Source organism: Centroberyx affinis, unplaced genomic scaffold (assembly GCF_046629955.1).
Source record: "Centroberyx affinis isolate AG114_WGS23_722 - 3 ecotype Tasmania unplaced genomic scaffold, CSIRO-AGI_Caff_v1 ptg000689l_1, whole genome shotgun sequence".
Taxonomy (NCBI): domain Eukaryota; kingdom Metazoa; phylum Chordata; class Actinopteri; order Beryciformes; family Berycidae; genus Centroberyx; species Centroberyx affinis.
In genome coordinates, this window is record NW_027279310.1 from 83,058 (window position 1) to 97,500 (window position 14,443).

General features: G+C 42.1%; 1 protein-coding gene across 1 annotated transcript in view; it reads left to right on the top strand.

Moving 5' to 3' along the window:
• Positions 1–217: 217 nt before the first annotated feature.
• Positions 218–14,443, top strand: part of pacrg (PARK2 co-regulated) — a 119,040-nt gene continuing 104,814 nt past the window's right edge. Inside the window, exon 1 of the mRNA XM_071519361.1 lies at positions 218–313. Coding sequence (XP_071375462.1) covers positions 218–313 — 96 coding nt within the window. The remainder of the gene's footprint in view (positions 314–14,443) is intronic.

The window sequence follows — 14,443 nt, forward strand, 5'->3', positions numbered from 1 at the left end:
GGGTAATTGCCTGTTTGTAAACACTGTGGAGGGACCTGCCTGTGATCAGCCACAACACGGAGACACACGTCTCCGCAGCAACCAGACCAAGGCGTCTCTCAAGTTGCATAGCAACCGCAGCAGAAACAACTGTCCTTTTGTTTTGTGGGTTGCAGTTACACAAACATTAGAGTGGTCGTCGTGTTAGATTTAGATTTACAACATCATTTCATTTTCCATGTGGAGAAGTACGAAACGTTTGGACATTTCCAAGGAAAGAATGGAGCTAAAAGCCGAAGGTTTTACCGTTAAGGCCACTATGAAGAACTCCATGGTGAGTTAACTAACGCTAGCAAAGTTATTTGACGTGGTTAACGTTAGCTTTAGCGGTGTGAGTAGGTTAAATGGAATTCTCTTAAAAAAATAAAAAAAACCCTCTAAAACGTAAACTTTTCAGGAACTAAAAAACAGCATTAACGTTATCATCAGCCCAATGGTGGTAGAGCCTGTCCCATAGAAGAGCATGCAACGTAATGCTTCAATTTAACGCTAAAGTTAATTCAAGTTAAAATGAAAATCAGCAGGACTGAATTTGCGAGGTTTTCACGATATAGGACTATCACATGACTTATATGGACAAACTAGAAAGCTACATTTCCTGGAGAAAATGTGTGGGCTAGATGTATTGGATAAAACCCAGTAACATTAGTAGTAGTAGTAGTAATAGTAACAGTAGTAGCAGCAGCAGTGTGCCTGTATTGTGAGCTGCTTGCCAGCCAGAGCTCAGTGTCAGTTGGTGACATCACTTGCTCTTCTCTGCCCTGAACATTCCATCATTGGTGTGTGTTGGGTTTGTTGGAAAACAGTTGGTTAAATATTTTTAAAAGTCTTATCAAAAAGTTGAATACAAGCAACACAGTTCCCAACATGTGCTAAAGAGGATGAGAGTTGAATAGAGTTTCTAGCATGAAGTATGTGGGAGGAGATCATTTTAATAGCGGGCTAGCCTACTACTAGCTGTAGTCTAGCTGTAGGCCTTGTTTTCATAGCCATGCTTGCATGCATGAAACATCCTGCTCAGAATAGCATAGGGTATAAAGGAGTGGGGAATTCTTCTCAATTTACTCCCATCAGCAACCCACTCAATAAATTGGTGTCAAAAGGACAGAAACAGTTAGAGTTGTGCTTTGTGTGATACATGCATGCTGACAGTTTGGACTCCCACATGCTGCCATCAGGTATGTAGAATGGATGGAATATGATGGAGGGAGGGGACAGCCTCTTACTGGCTGGCTTAGATTAGCCTCTTTGTCTTGCTTTTTCTCTCATTTCTCTATCATTATTCAGCAGAAGCTATCATCTCTCTGCATAACGAAAACTAAACGCTAAATAGCCCGGAGAAATGGGAATGCAGAGGAGAAAGAAAAGAGCAGAATGCCTAAACATATTCCCTCCAACCATCATTCTGTTGCCTTTGACTAACTCCGAATGTGTGTGTGTGTGTGTGTGTGTGTGTGTGTGTGTGTCTGTGTGTGTGTAAGTGTTTTGCTTGGACAAACTTGGCTGGCTGATTTGCCAGTGGGGTAGGTTTCACACAAGCATGGAGTTTTGAGGACTCTAAAATTACACAATAACCTTTATGGGCTAAAATTACACTTTCAGAACCCATTCCAAAGCCATAACGCAATGATAAGACACTATGAAATTCAGAAGCCATATGCTAAGAAAAAATGCAAATGCATATTTTTCTCACATCTTGGAAGTAAAATCTTTTGGCTTATGTGGTCAAAAACACTCAACAGGCAGCCAAACACATTAATATGCAGGGAAAACCTTGTGCAGACTACATGTGTTTGGGGGTTGGTTGGAGGGGTCTCGAGCATATAGGATCGGAGTGTTTACATGTCTATTTTACAAGCCCGGAGCTCTCTCTTTCTCATTGACACTCCCATGGCAAAGCTTGACATGAGCCTTGTCTTATTTATTTGTTCAGCCACCATAGCTTTTCTCTATGAATCTAAAGCAGATTTTACAAGGGGCGAGTGATGAGTGCCACAGTTCTTGCTGTTGGACAAACCTCAATTTCTCTGCTGAGCAGTCTTCATCTTGGACCTTCAGTGCATCTATTCTTTATTGAAGGGGTAGACTAATTTCTAAAGACAGTGAAGTCCAGTCTGGCTCCTCTCCTCTCATTTAGAGCAAATGAAGATGGATCAGGAAAATGTAATAGGTTTGGATACCAGAGGACATCAGTCTTTATTGATGACTGTATTGATTGGTCAAGTAAAACTGCCTTTGCGCTGCCAAAAAATAGATTATGATGAGGAATTTGGACCTGTTGTATATGGGCTAGGCCTACTGTAGGCTACTGGGTCACTTAAAAAATACATTTAGCTACCTAAATTCACTAGACCAAGACTAAATGCTGTAAACTATTTGCATGACCAGTAGTTTGAAAGATGATCCAGTAAAATAAGATGATGTGTGACACTGGCATTTTCCTCAGCTAATGTTTGCCACTGAATGCTAGTGAAAGACATTGTACAGTAACCTCCTGCTGTGCCATGGCAGATTTGGTAGGTGATAGGAGAAACTAAGGTGACAGACTGTAAACTGCTGATGAAATAAGCCTCCCAGCAACACATGGTACAGTAAATATTGCAAAGGGATTCTTTTTTGAGAGGCACCCTTTCTTTGACATGCATAAACCAGAGCTATTCTGTGCTTGTGTGCGGTTGTTTAGAAGGAAAAATTTATTTATTTATTTATTAGAATTTGAATGAGCTACAGTATGACACAGTACTGAATAAGACCATTGGCCTTACTGAAGATTGATCAGCTTCCTGCCAACATGTTCAGTTGAATCATTCAGGAAGTTGCTCCTCCTTTGTTGTCAGAAAGAATATTGTGCTTCAGTGTGGGTGAGGAGGAGTTACGTTGTCCTAGGCTTGGCTAGGCTTGGCTCCATTTTAGGAGGAATCTGAATCATACATAATGAACAGACTTAGTCTCAGGCGCCTCACATATTACTTTTTCTTGTTTTTAATTCTCCTTTGGCACCTTTTCAGGGAGGTAGTTACGGCTGGTGAGCAACAAAGCATGTCACAGGCAGTCATATTGCTTCAGTTGACAGATGGAGTTATTCTTCTACTCTCTCTTGCCTGATCTCTCAGGTAATTCTACCCAACCTATTTTTTTAGAGACAACACCAAGCTCGTCATTAGATTCTCTTTCTTTAATAGAGGAAATGAAGACAGGTGGTGTATAAGAAGTTTTATTTTTATCATTTCCAAAAGAGGCCTACATGCAAACTTGGCAACATGTCATTGTCTTTGTTTTTTTCATGGATATGGTGAATCATTCTGCTTATTTAGGAAGTTACAAAAAAACGTTATATTTTGTTTTCTATATTTTGTTTTGATGTTGTTTTTGTTGACAGCTTTGGCTTGGCTCATGGTGAAAAAAGAACACTGCATCAGAAGTTTCATTCATAGTCAGCAATAGTCCAACGTATGAATTTGGGAAAAGTTTTAGTCTAATATGTCCTGTCAGCAGTCCCCTGGTTCCCACTTCCATATCTTTTCTTTACTGCATCTCACATGCTGAGTGTCCAGTCTTGGGTAGTTTGATGCAAACAATTTAACTAGCTCTTCCTAACTGAGCCAAGAAGTTTCTTGCAGACAGCTTGTTACATTCACGCTGCACTTAAAAGAATTGGGCCTGTGTGATAAATAATGCTGTAAGAGCACCACTGTTCTGATGACAACAGTAAATGCTTGGAGTTAAAACTGCAACTTTCTGTCTTCAAAGTGCTAGGCTGGCCTGCGATGCAGAAGAGGCGATCAGAGCTATCATTGACTTCCTCCTCTGTTTCTGAAGGTCATAAACAAATCTCCTGTCAAGAGCCTTCAGGGCGACGACTCCACCAAAGCCCTTTAATATTCACCATATCTCCAGAGGATCTGCTATGTCTGGAACATGAATGATACTCCCACACTGCCATACCACTATCTAAATCCTCAACAAAAACCATTACAAATTTTCCCCGCTTGCTTGTGTCCCTTGCTTTTTTTTCCCCCTGTGGTCACTGACACATCGCTCTGGAGAGGCTGGCTTCGCTGAGAGCTGTGATTTGTAGGTAACGACAAGGCCATTTCAAGCCCTGAAAGGTATGGGGACTTGAAGCATAGGCTTATTATGCTTTAAAGTATTTGCGGTCATAGAAACTGAATCAATAGCATAGGCCCCTGAAACTGTCCCCTTTTTTCTAGTGATTCATCCCTGAGCTTTTAAAGAAAAAAAAAAAAGAAGCATTTTACATTCTGGTGGGAGGTCATCACCTTGTGTTTGAGACAGAGAGAGGGAAAAAAAGCTGTTATTTTCTATGTCAGAGGCTTATTCCCGCTAGGTGACAAAAAATAACATGGATTTGGAGGGAGAGCACAAACACCTGCAGAATGCTGTGTGACACGGATGGACATGAATGCACTTCTGAACATCACGGCTATCCTCAAACCAACTTTTTGATTTCAAATTCCATCTGATTGGGGGAAGGAAGGCAATTTCCTTGAGTTATTTAGTGTATTTAGCAATTTCCTTGTTCCAACTTCCACCAAAGAGAAAAAAAATCGATCACTAACTAACCCTATTGAACAAACTTGCAACTTTAACACTGCCTACGTGTTGACTATGTTTCTGACTGTTGTGACCTATGATCATCATCATGCCGTTTTATTGATTTAGTCTATAATTTGTTGCATGAGGATATTTTCAAGGTCTTAGGTGTCAGGGAGGAGATATTTCTCTTAGGAAATGTTCCTTTAGGAGAAGACATGTTTTCTTGAGATGAAAGTTCTCGACATCTCTACCTGCCCCTGTGTCCTACACTACATGTACTCCACCACACACACAGGACGCAGACATGATCCTCTTTTAGACAGTGTATTGCGCAGTTCACCTGAGAGGGCAAATCGATACAGACTACACCCGACCTCAACTTTGGCATGGCGAGGGTCCGCAGATTGCTGTGCCTAGCAGGCCCTGATAGACTGCTTTTATAAGAAGCACACCTCATTTACTGTTTGCTTGGCCTCTGGGATAAGAATTGAGCTGGCAAACACCATCCCCGTGTCTGTTCCCCCAGCCCCACCCTCATCCCTGGCGCACCCCACTAACCCCGGGGGACAGATGGAGACTCCATACTAGCAAACGTGACCTCCATGTCTTATTCTTTTCCTCCCCCACAGCATCATCATTACTTTCGTGAGCAGATGTCTCTGCTGCCATGTTGTTGTCTCTCTCTCTCTCTCTCTCTCTCTCTCTCTCTCTCTCTCTCTCTCTCTCTCTCTCTGTTTCTCTCTCTCTCTTTCTCTCTAGAACTGTTATTCAACCAGGCAGGTCACAAGGCAGGCCACTGAAGTTGAAAATATTTGATGCTGAGAAACAATAGGTGACTAGACAATGATATAAAATATAAAATCAAACTAACAAGGAAATAAAGGCAGGCAGCAAAACATATAAGTACACAATACCATGGTGCAGTTATTTTTTATATATATATATTTTTTTTATATTTTTTTAAGACAATTTATTTTGGCATTTTTGCCTTTTTTGGATGGTTTACAGTGAAGAGAGACATGAAGAGAGAGACAGAGCGAGAGAGAGAGAGAAGGGGAAGATATAACACCGGTCCCAGGCCAGATTCGTAGACATCGTTTGACATCACAGTTACATGGTATTAGCCAACTGAGTGTCCCCCATGGTTCATTTGTGGTGATCACATATAGACCTAATTAATTAGCAGTTTATTTGAATGTGATCTCAGCTCTCTGGCTCCCTAGTTGATCAGCTGCCTTAATCTCTTCTATGGAGAATACAGTAACATTAGACTACTTGGCTTGCTAGTTAACATTAGCAATTGAATCTTGTAACGTACGCACATAGAAACACTGCTCATACAGCAAGTGATTTATTATGAATGCCAGAATTTGGTAACCTGGTGTCCAGCCGCTATGAATTACTGTCTTTAGCACTCTTTGAATTTGCATGGCGGTTCATTAGGGTCTGGATGCAAGCCTATTGCAGTTATTTCGGATAGATACTGTCTGAGATACCTGATTGGATGGTCGATGTAGGCGGGACAAGCCTACTTATGACGAGCATTACAGAGCGCGACAACAACTATGTTGTTATGACAACAAAATGGCAAAGGTATTGGATGATAGCAAGCTAGATTAGCGATTTCGTCAGTTCGATGAATTAAAATTGAATGAATAAATTAAAACAGGAACAATCAGCATGTTTAAGTGCTCAGAAGTGAACGATGCCATGATTGTTGCTCCTCTGAGCAATACATCCATGGCTCTGAGGCGTTTTCAGATTATTTCAGTCTGCTTTGCCACTGTGATTGGTCAAAGATTTCCATAACTGGCAACTATCACCAACCAATCGGTGGGGGCGAGAAATTACGTCAGTGAGTCGTGGATAGGCTTGTGTCCAGACCCTTATAAATCGCTGTGTAAATTCAAAACGTGGTAAAGACTGCGACTCATGGAGGCTGGACACCAGGCTAAGAATTTGGGTTGTATTACACCGATAAAAAAAAAATGTCTCTATACCTACATATAGCTACTGTATACACATAGTCTACATAATAGGCTATATAATATAGCCTACATCTTGCCATATATCACTGTATTAGCAGTCCATGTAAACTGAACAGATGAAGAACCCAGAAATACTCAATGTTCTCTTGTCGTGTGATGGTATTGAAATTTATTTGCACACAAGGAGAGAATTATGGGAGTTGTGTGAAAAAGCTAAGATGTGAAGCAGCTAAGATGTGAAGATTTATAGTTAAAATGAAATTTTCACAATAATACAATCATTCTTTTATCCTTTCAAAGAACACAGGGTAGAGAAATCATAACAAACAGAACATAAACCCAGCTAGGGCAAAAAAAGTCCACAAATATGAGGTAAAAATAAATGCATTGTCAATTATATGGATATGAGGCAGTTGCAGGTGTCTGAGAGAATGACCAAGATAGAATCCTTGAAAGCGTTTATGGAGATGAATTTGTCTATTCATTATTTTCACTCGCAGTCAAAATCATTCTTCCCTGTCGCTCCAAACACATTTACCTGACACAGGAACTCATAATGTGCCCAGCGTGATGCATAAATTGCCCATGAAACCGGCTGGGGTGCTGTGTGTCTTTGTTGTATGTGAAGCAGGCCTATGCAAGTACGGCAAATTGAGCAAGACCCGCTGTTGGATGCCATGCTGTAGATTCACTCCCCTGTCTGTTTGTCTGCCACTTGAACGGCCTCACAGTGTTTTCTGACCTGCTGGAGCGATCACTACTGACACATGCACACACAGACACACACACACACACACACACACAAACTATTTTTCTCCATCCATCTCCCCTTCCCTCTCCTCCTCCACACTCATCTTATCACCACCAGAAGCATGTAATCCATCCTGGTAAGCAGCTGTGATATTTGAGGAAGAAGTGGGTCATGGTAAAGCGGGTTAAATTGGCAATGGGCTCTGGAGGCCTGCTGGCGTTTCTGTTACTATTGATCAACCACTGGGCCTAAAGGCCTTGAGTGGACAGAACATTGGCTGACTTGGAAATCATACAGTCTCCCCTATAACTTTTGACTTTGTTGACTTTGGCCGCTTTGCTCTTTATCTCAAAAAGCACTGGAAAAATTTGACTGACGTGAATGCGAGCACAAACACAGACATGCACCCATTTTACACGTCGTTTAAAGATGTAGTTTGAAATGTTTGTGAAATGATATTATGATTGAAAACTGATCATGAAGGAGAAATGAAGCCTCTATTTGAAATGCCATTTCTCGTGGGACATTGCTTTAATCTGCTACAAACCAAAATCTGTTGTTTAGGTCAGACGCCGAAAAGGCAAAACTTTGAAATTGTGATTGGAAGAACTGAAGTTTCTGTACTTCATGCTCCTCTTGCCAGGTAACAACAGATAGATTAGGCTATTTGATGGCATGGTGTCTGAAGTTTACGACTGCTGAAATGTCTGTGACCTTTTCCTCGGTTCAAGAAAACGCCATCTGGAAACTGCAGTCAGATACAGAGAAATGTTTTCCACAGCATTCCATCATGACCTTATAGGAGGTGCTAGGCTGATTATGTCTATTATGTTTGCTTTCCTCAGAGCTTGGTTGACAATTACACTGGCCTCTGTGTTTGTTATGTTCTCCTTCAAGCCCTTGTAGCTTGCATTCTAATTAGATGGCTTATAATGGAGAACGTTTATTGCTCCTTGCAGAGTCTCCATTTTCCTCTCTAGAGTTAATTAGCCCTATGTCATGTGACAGTGCAGAGGACATCTAGACCTAGCTAGGCCTAATCTGTGAGCGATGTCCCTCTTACATCAAGGCAAGAATGCATGGCTGAAATAGAATAAAATAAAAAGTTCTCCTTTTATGTTATCAACGTTTTTTTTCACTTTGTCTCAGTAGTATGCAAAGAACACATGAACGTAAGAACTTGAGTCTTGGATGTTGCATTGATAAACATGACCTCATACACACAAACACACACACTGGACATTTTCTTTTATTCCATTTTTTTTATTTCATCTTCTATTCCTTTATGCTTCCTTTTCCAGTTCTTTTCAAGCACACCTCATGGTGGCAACAAGTGTGAATTTAATCTGAATAGGAGGTCTGTTTTTTTGTTCACCTATCCAGACACCATCAGTCTTATCCTCATTAAGCCTTGCTTCAGAGACCGATTCATACACTGTAAATGTTCTCTAATAATATCTAATTCTTCTTCCTTATTTATAAATAAAGACAGGTCATCTACATATGCCGACACAACTATTCTATCACAACTGCCTACAGACCTACCTTTTAATCTATTATCGTTTTTAATGCATTTTAATAAGGGACTAATAGCAATTATGTACAGTGCTGTGCTGAGTAGACAACCCTGTTTCACACCTCTAGCTATTGAAAAAAATTCTGTTAGACCACCATTTACATTCACTTATACCATAGACTTAACGTACAATAGCTTGATCACATCTATAAATTTGATGAGGAAACCATACCACTCCAAGACAAAGGTATTCTCTAGAGATGTAGCCCAATCAAATGCTTTACCCTGGTCTAGTGCTACAAGGTAAAATCCAGTATTGCTCAGTTATCAAACATTATTCTTCCTTTAATGGCACGTTTGTTCCTTTTCAATAATATTATCAATAGTTTTGGCCATAATTTTGTATTCAACATTCATCATTGTCAACTGTCTCTAATTATATATATCTAATTATAAATATCGTTTTGTTTGTACAAAAGAGACATCACACCCTGGTAAAAAGATTTTTGCTAATGTTGTGTGATCCTGTTTTCACAGGCTTGGTGTTAATAAAACAAAAAGACAATGATCACACCATTTAGTCATCTTGCATTGCCTCACATTACTAACCCACTTTTGTACAGTTGAAAGCCTTTTTTCCCTAATTTCACTGTGTAAATCATCAATATGAGGCAATTTAAATTTAAATGACTGGTCCAAAAATGGAAATATGCTATCAAATAGGTATTATTTGACAACCCAGTTATAGCCTACTTCCATTTCTGTCATGTTAGGAGGAACAGTGTATGCACGTGTTATTTGTTTTTTTTGTCATTATGGTTGAGCATGAGTTTCATTTGTTTTAACATTAATGGGGTACTGCTTCATATTCTAATGCGTTCGCAAAATTACATTATAGCCACTGGATAAAAAATTGAAAGGCTTCTGAAAACAGCCAGGGTGATTAAATTAACCTTGCACCAAAACATAGAAATTGTGAGATACTTAAAATGAGTCGGAACTCTGAAAAGTATAGGAGCATTGGCATTGGAATTAATAAATCAATTAATTTGAGCCATGTTTAAATGGTTTGGGATTATATTGGTTTCCGGTTGGTTCCATGTTTTCTCAACTGTACCTCTGGACATGAGGTTCAGCAAAACGCAATCCTTAATGTGGCAAGGCCTAACTGTATGTAGTACACTGACAGAACCAAAATAAGCCAATCATTCACCCACCCCCCATCATCACCTGACACCCATCAGACTGGCTTGTCCTTGCTAGAGGAGAATGGGTTCTTCTTAACAGTCTAATCTGTCGGTGTTAGGCATGCGTTATATGCTTTACTCCAGGGTCATATGTGGCAGTTCACATACTGCATGCATCAACATAATGGGAACCAGCAGCAGAAAAAAATCAATGTATCTGACAAACACTGTTGTTCCAATCCAATAATGCCAAATGGTGGCCTTTGTTTTTTTTCACCCCCTACTTTGAAAATCTTTTAAAATCAGCACCAAGGCAATAACATTGGCCTGACCTTTTGAATTTTGCTGACCAGCACAGATGCCAAAATGTATGGCCGCAATCCCTCAAGGAGAGCAACAAAATCCACCATGTATTTGTGATATAGAGCAATGGCGACCTATTCTTCTGTTCTTCTGTTCTGCATGTTGTAACACAAAACATGTTTCTGTCAAAATACTTTTTGGGAGAACATTTCATGTGCCCGCTGGAAAGAAAACAAAATTTGTGGGGCGTGCGGGTGGGGGGTGGTGGGGTTGGTGGGGGTGGTTGCTAGTCAGACCAATAGTGCAACAATAATGCCCTCTTGCACACAGTGCATGCAGTTTAAACTGGCACTTCCACAATGCCTACATTCATAGGTGACGCTCCCAACTGCGCTGTTTTTCACCTGGTGCCAGGAAAGTAAACTTGCGAACCCCTTGGGATTTGAGGTAGCGTGTGTGTTCACTTTAGAATTCCACTGAGGATTACTCTGCTATTTAGCTCATGCCTGGCATCCAGCTGAGTCAAAGTGCTCCCAGTCAAAGGTACGCTGGAGGCAACAGCTCTGCTGCGGCACGCTGAAGAAGGCAGGAAAAGGGAAGGGCTGGAAGGCAGAAGTACTCAGATACTGTCAGAAATGATCCACATCACGGCACGGCACCCCTCTGCTTCAGCCACCTCCACTCATTACCCTTGCCGTCCGGAAACACCAAGCAAATTCTACTAACGAGTGTTTGATCAACACGGCGCGCTGTGGCGGGAGGGACGGGCAGTCTGCTCATGACTCATTCTCTCTCCTCTCTCTCTCACTGTCACTCTGCCTCTCTGCTTCCCTTTCTCTCCCCTCTTTTTTCTCTTTTTCTTTTTTCTCTCTGTCTCCCGCCCTCTCCCTTAAGACAGAGGAGAACAAAGGGAGAGACGGAAGAAAAGCAATATAACCTCTTGGCCCTTATCTCCAGAGCACACCAGAGCATGTCTGGCCTCAGACACGGCTTGCCTGTCCTTTGAAGGCCCTCATCTCCCTTTGATTTCAGCCAAATGGTTCAGCACTGTGACAGATGCTCAACTTTCCATCTCTCACTCAGACACCCATCTCTTTAGTGTTGTTGCATCTAACCGAGTTTGTTTGGACCGTCTGTCTGGCTGTCTGAATGAGGTTGTGACATGGGTGCTGATGCAAGTGCTAATGTAAGAAAGTGTGACAGACCTCGGGTTGCGAGAGATAAAAGAAACTCAATACAGCTGCTAGTTGTGGAATGCTGCACTTGCCTTTTCACTTAAGGCAACAATGTTTCTCAGCTGTATTGTTACATTTACATTTTAGGCATTTTAGTTGATGCTCCTATCCAGAGTGATTCAGTAAGGAGTGCAAGGGTCAGCATTATAGTGCCCTGACAACACTCCTGTGAGAGAAGTGCTAGAAAAAGAAATAAAAAACAAGACCTAAGGAGAGCAGTAGAAGGTAGCCTTTTTATGAGAGCAAATTAGAGCGAGTAGAGGAGAAATATTGGAGAGTGGATATGATTCAGTGGGGAGAGGATGACGTATGACACTTATTAAATACTGTAGATGAGTGTTCATTTTATGATGGAAGATGGAGGGTGACTCTTGTTCTGACTGGAGTGGGAAAGTCACATTTAGCTGTTGACTGAATAATGCAAACAGCATTGCGCTAAGTGTGTTTTGGGTGTGGTCTATTTTAAAGCTATTTTGCGTCACTTGTAGGCTATTTCACTGGTGCATGACGAGCTCTTGATTTACTGGTGCTCATTTACATAGCCTTGATTTATACCTGTCAGCAGAGATGTGGGATAGAAGAGGTGGCACAGAAAGACTCATACTAATAGCCGAGACACCTGTTTCACTGTCAGAGCGAGAGGTGGAGAGGGGCGGGGTGGTTGGATGGATGGATGGATCAGAGGAGCAGGGATTGATACTACTGAATACCCTCCACAGGAAGTAGATGACTTTCACACCTATCCTGCTCTCTGAATAAATCAGCTCTAAAGCAGGGGGTGGTTGGCACAAAGTGCTTTTGGTGTGTCTTTGCCTTTGCTCCTTTTCATTTGTTTATTTGTATGTGTGTGTGTGTGTGTGTGTCTGTGTGTGACTGCCTCCCTGTAGCTCAGCTGAAAGTAGCGCCTCTCTATCTGAGAAAGCTGTAGCAGCAGGCACAGTGTGAGATTTGAGGCGAAGGAGAAGTTGCCTGTTTTTAAGGCATCTGGGGAGCAAAAGTGTTTTTTTTTTTCTTCTTTGTCTCCCTGGCTAATCCGAAGGCTGGACTATCATTCAGAGCATTATCCTTGCAGGAGGTCTCAATGACAGGCCTCTTTTCCATCTGTATTACTCACTGCTGCGTGTTTCAACCTCTCCTGGAGTAAACAAATTTTGGATCAAGAGGCATTTTATGTTAAATTCACGTGTGTGTGGTAGAAAGAGAGCGAGGGAAAGAGAGAGAGAGCAGATAGTGTGTGTGTGTGTAGTAGTGTGTGTGTGTAGTGTGTGTGTGAAGTTGGGCAGGCGGTGTGTCTAGGGTATCTACTAGCAGGGTGTAGCCTACAGTGCACTTTCCTCCCAGTTAATTTATGTACAGGTCAAACTTCCAGCCATGGTCTCCACATGGCGTCTCTGTAAGCAAACCTCCAGCATAATTTTTAACAGACGGCCTTACAGGCAGCAAGACCGATTTCCAGGAATAGAAACTCACACTGGGCGTGTGATAAGACCAAGGGCCTGGGGTTCATTTTGCAATACATACTAATCACCTAGATAATGTTCTTCACTGTTTAACAATATTCCCATATCAGAGGTAGAACCCGTATCTCTTGCCATGTGCAGTCGGCTTATCTCCCCCTGCCTTCCTCCACTCCTCAGGGATCTGTCAGTACCGGGCTACCTGTGACACCTATGAATGTGTGTGTGTGTGTGTGGGGGGGGTGACCTGCAGACCTGTCCTTCTCTCATCTCTCATCTCTCAACACCAGCGGTGGTTGTTCCTGTCTGTGGTGAAATCGATGCCCCCCCTGCTGCTCTGGGTGTGTCCTACTCCTCTTCCTTCCCCTGTGTGCATTCACCCCATCTCTCTGTGCCCCCCACCATGTCTCTCCACAGCCCCCAGCCAACACTGCCTCCTTCCTGGAGTGGGGACAGGGTGCATTCTCCTGTCTCCCTGTCTATCTACTTGTCTCCCTGCCTGTCTGCTCATCTGCTTGCTTGCCTGTCTCCCTGTCTGTCTAATTATTTCCCTGACGGTGTCCTCATCTGCCTGCTGAGCTGTCTGTTTGCCTAGTTAACCATCTTCTGCACTGACTGTAAAATAAACAAAGGTTTCAACTTTTGGCTGAGTCATGCGGCTATTCTGAGTGCTGCGGCCCGCGCTCCATAGCCACTCTAAAACAAAGAGCGTTACTTTGGACTTCTTGGACATTAATATTCTACGAGGTGGGTTTCAGTCCGTCATAAATGCAGTTATGAGGATGTTTATTGATGAGAAGGAACTTACTTGGTGAATAAAATCTGGAGGATGGTTTAAGTCTTCTGTCTCTGCAGCAGCAGCGGTGATAGCGGCGGGTTGGGGATGTGGTTTTCCTTGTGTGTGTCATTAATTTCATGGCCCAGCCTGGTGTTTTAATGCTTTCAGGTGTCGTCACTGATTAGGGCTGTAAAGACAAAGCGTTGGATCACCACATGCCCCACGCTCTAACAGCTAGGACTAGAGAGGATGCATTGTTCTTTTTGCCCACATATACGTACACACACACACATAAGGATTAACGGCAGCGGTATGCTTTCCATGGAAGTGAACTTGCCTGAAATCGAACCACAGTCGAACACGTCGCTGCATACAAATGTGTGTATGTTGCTGCTTCATATTGCATCGTATTGTGGCAAACAACTGGAAAAGATACGCTTTCCCACAAGCCAACACAAGAAATCATGTGACATTTTAGGCCAACTGCAGATGATTACGCACTGTGGGCTAGTGTGCAAAGAATTCCATTAGTTCGGCCAGCAAGCCTGTGAACACTGACGAGTCCAAAGCCGATTTTCACTCCATTTTCACTTCATTTTCTTCGCAAACATGTCCTTTTTGTTTGTGCGAGC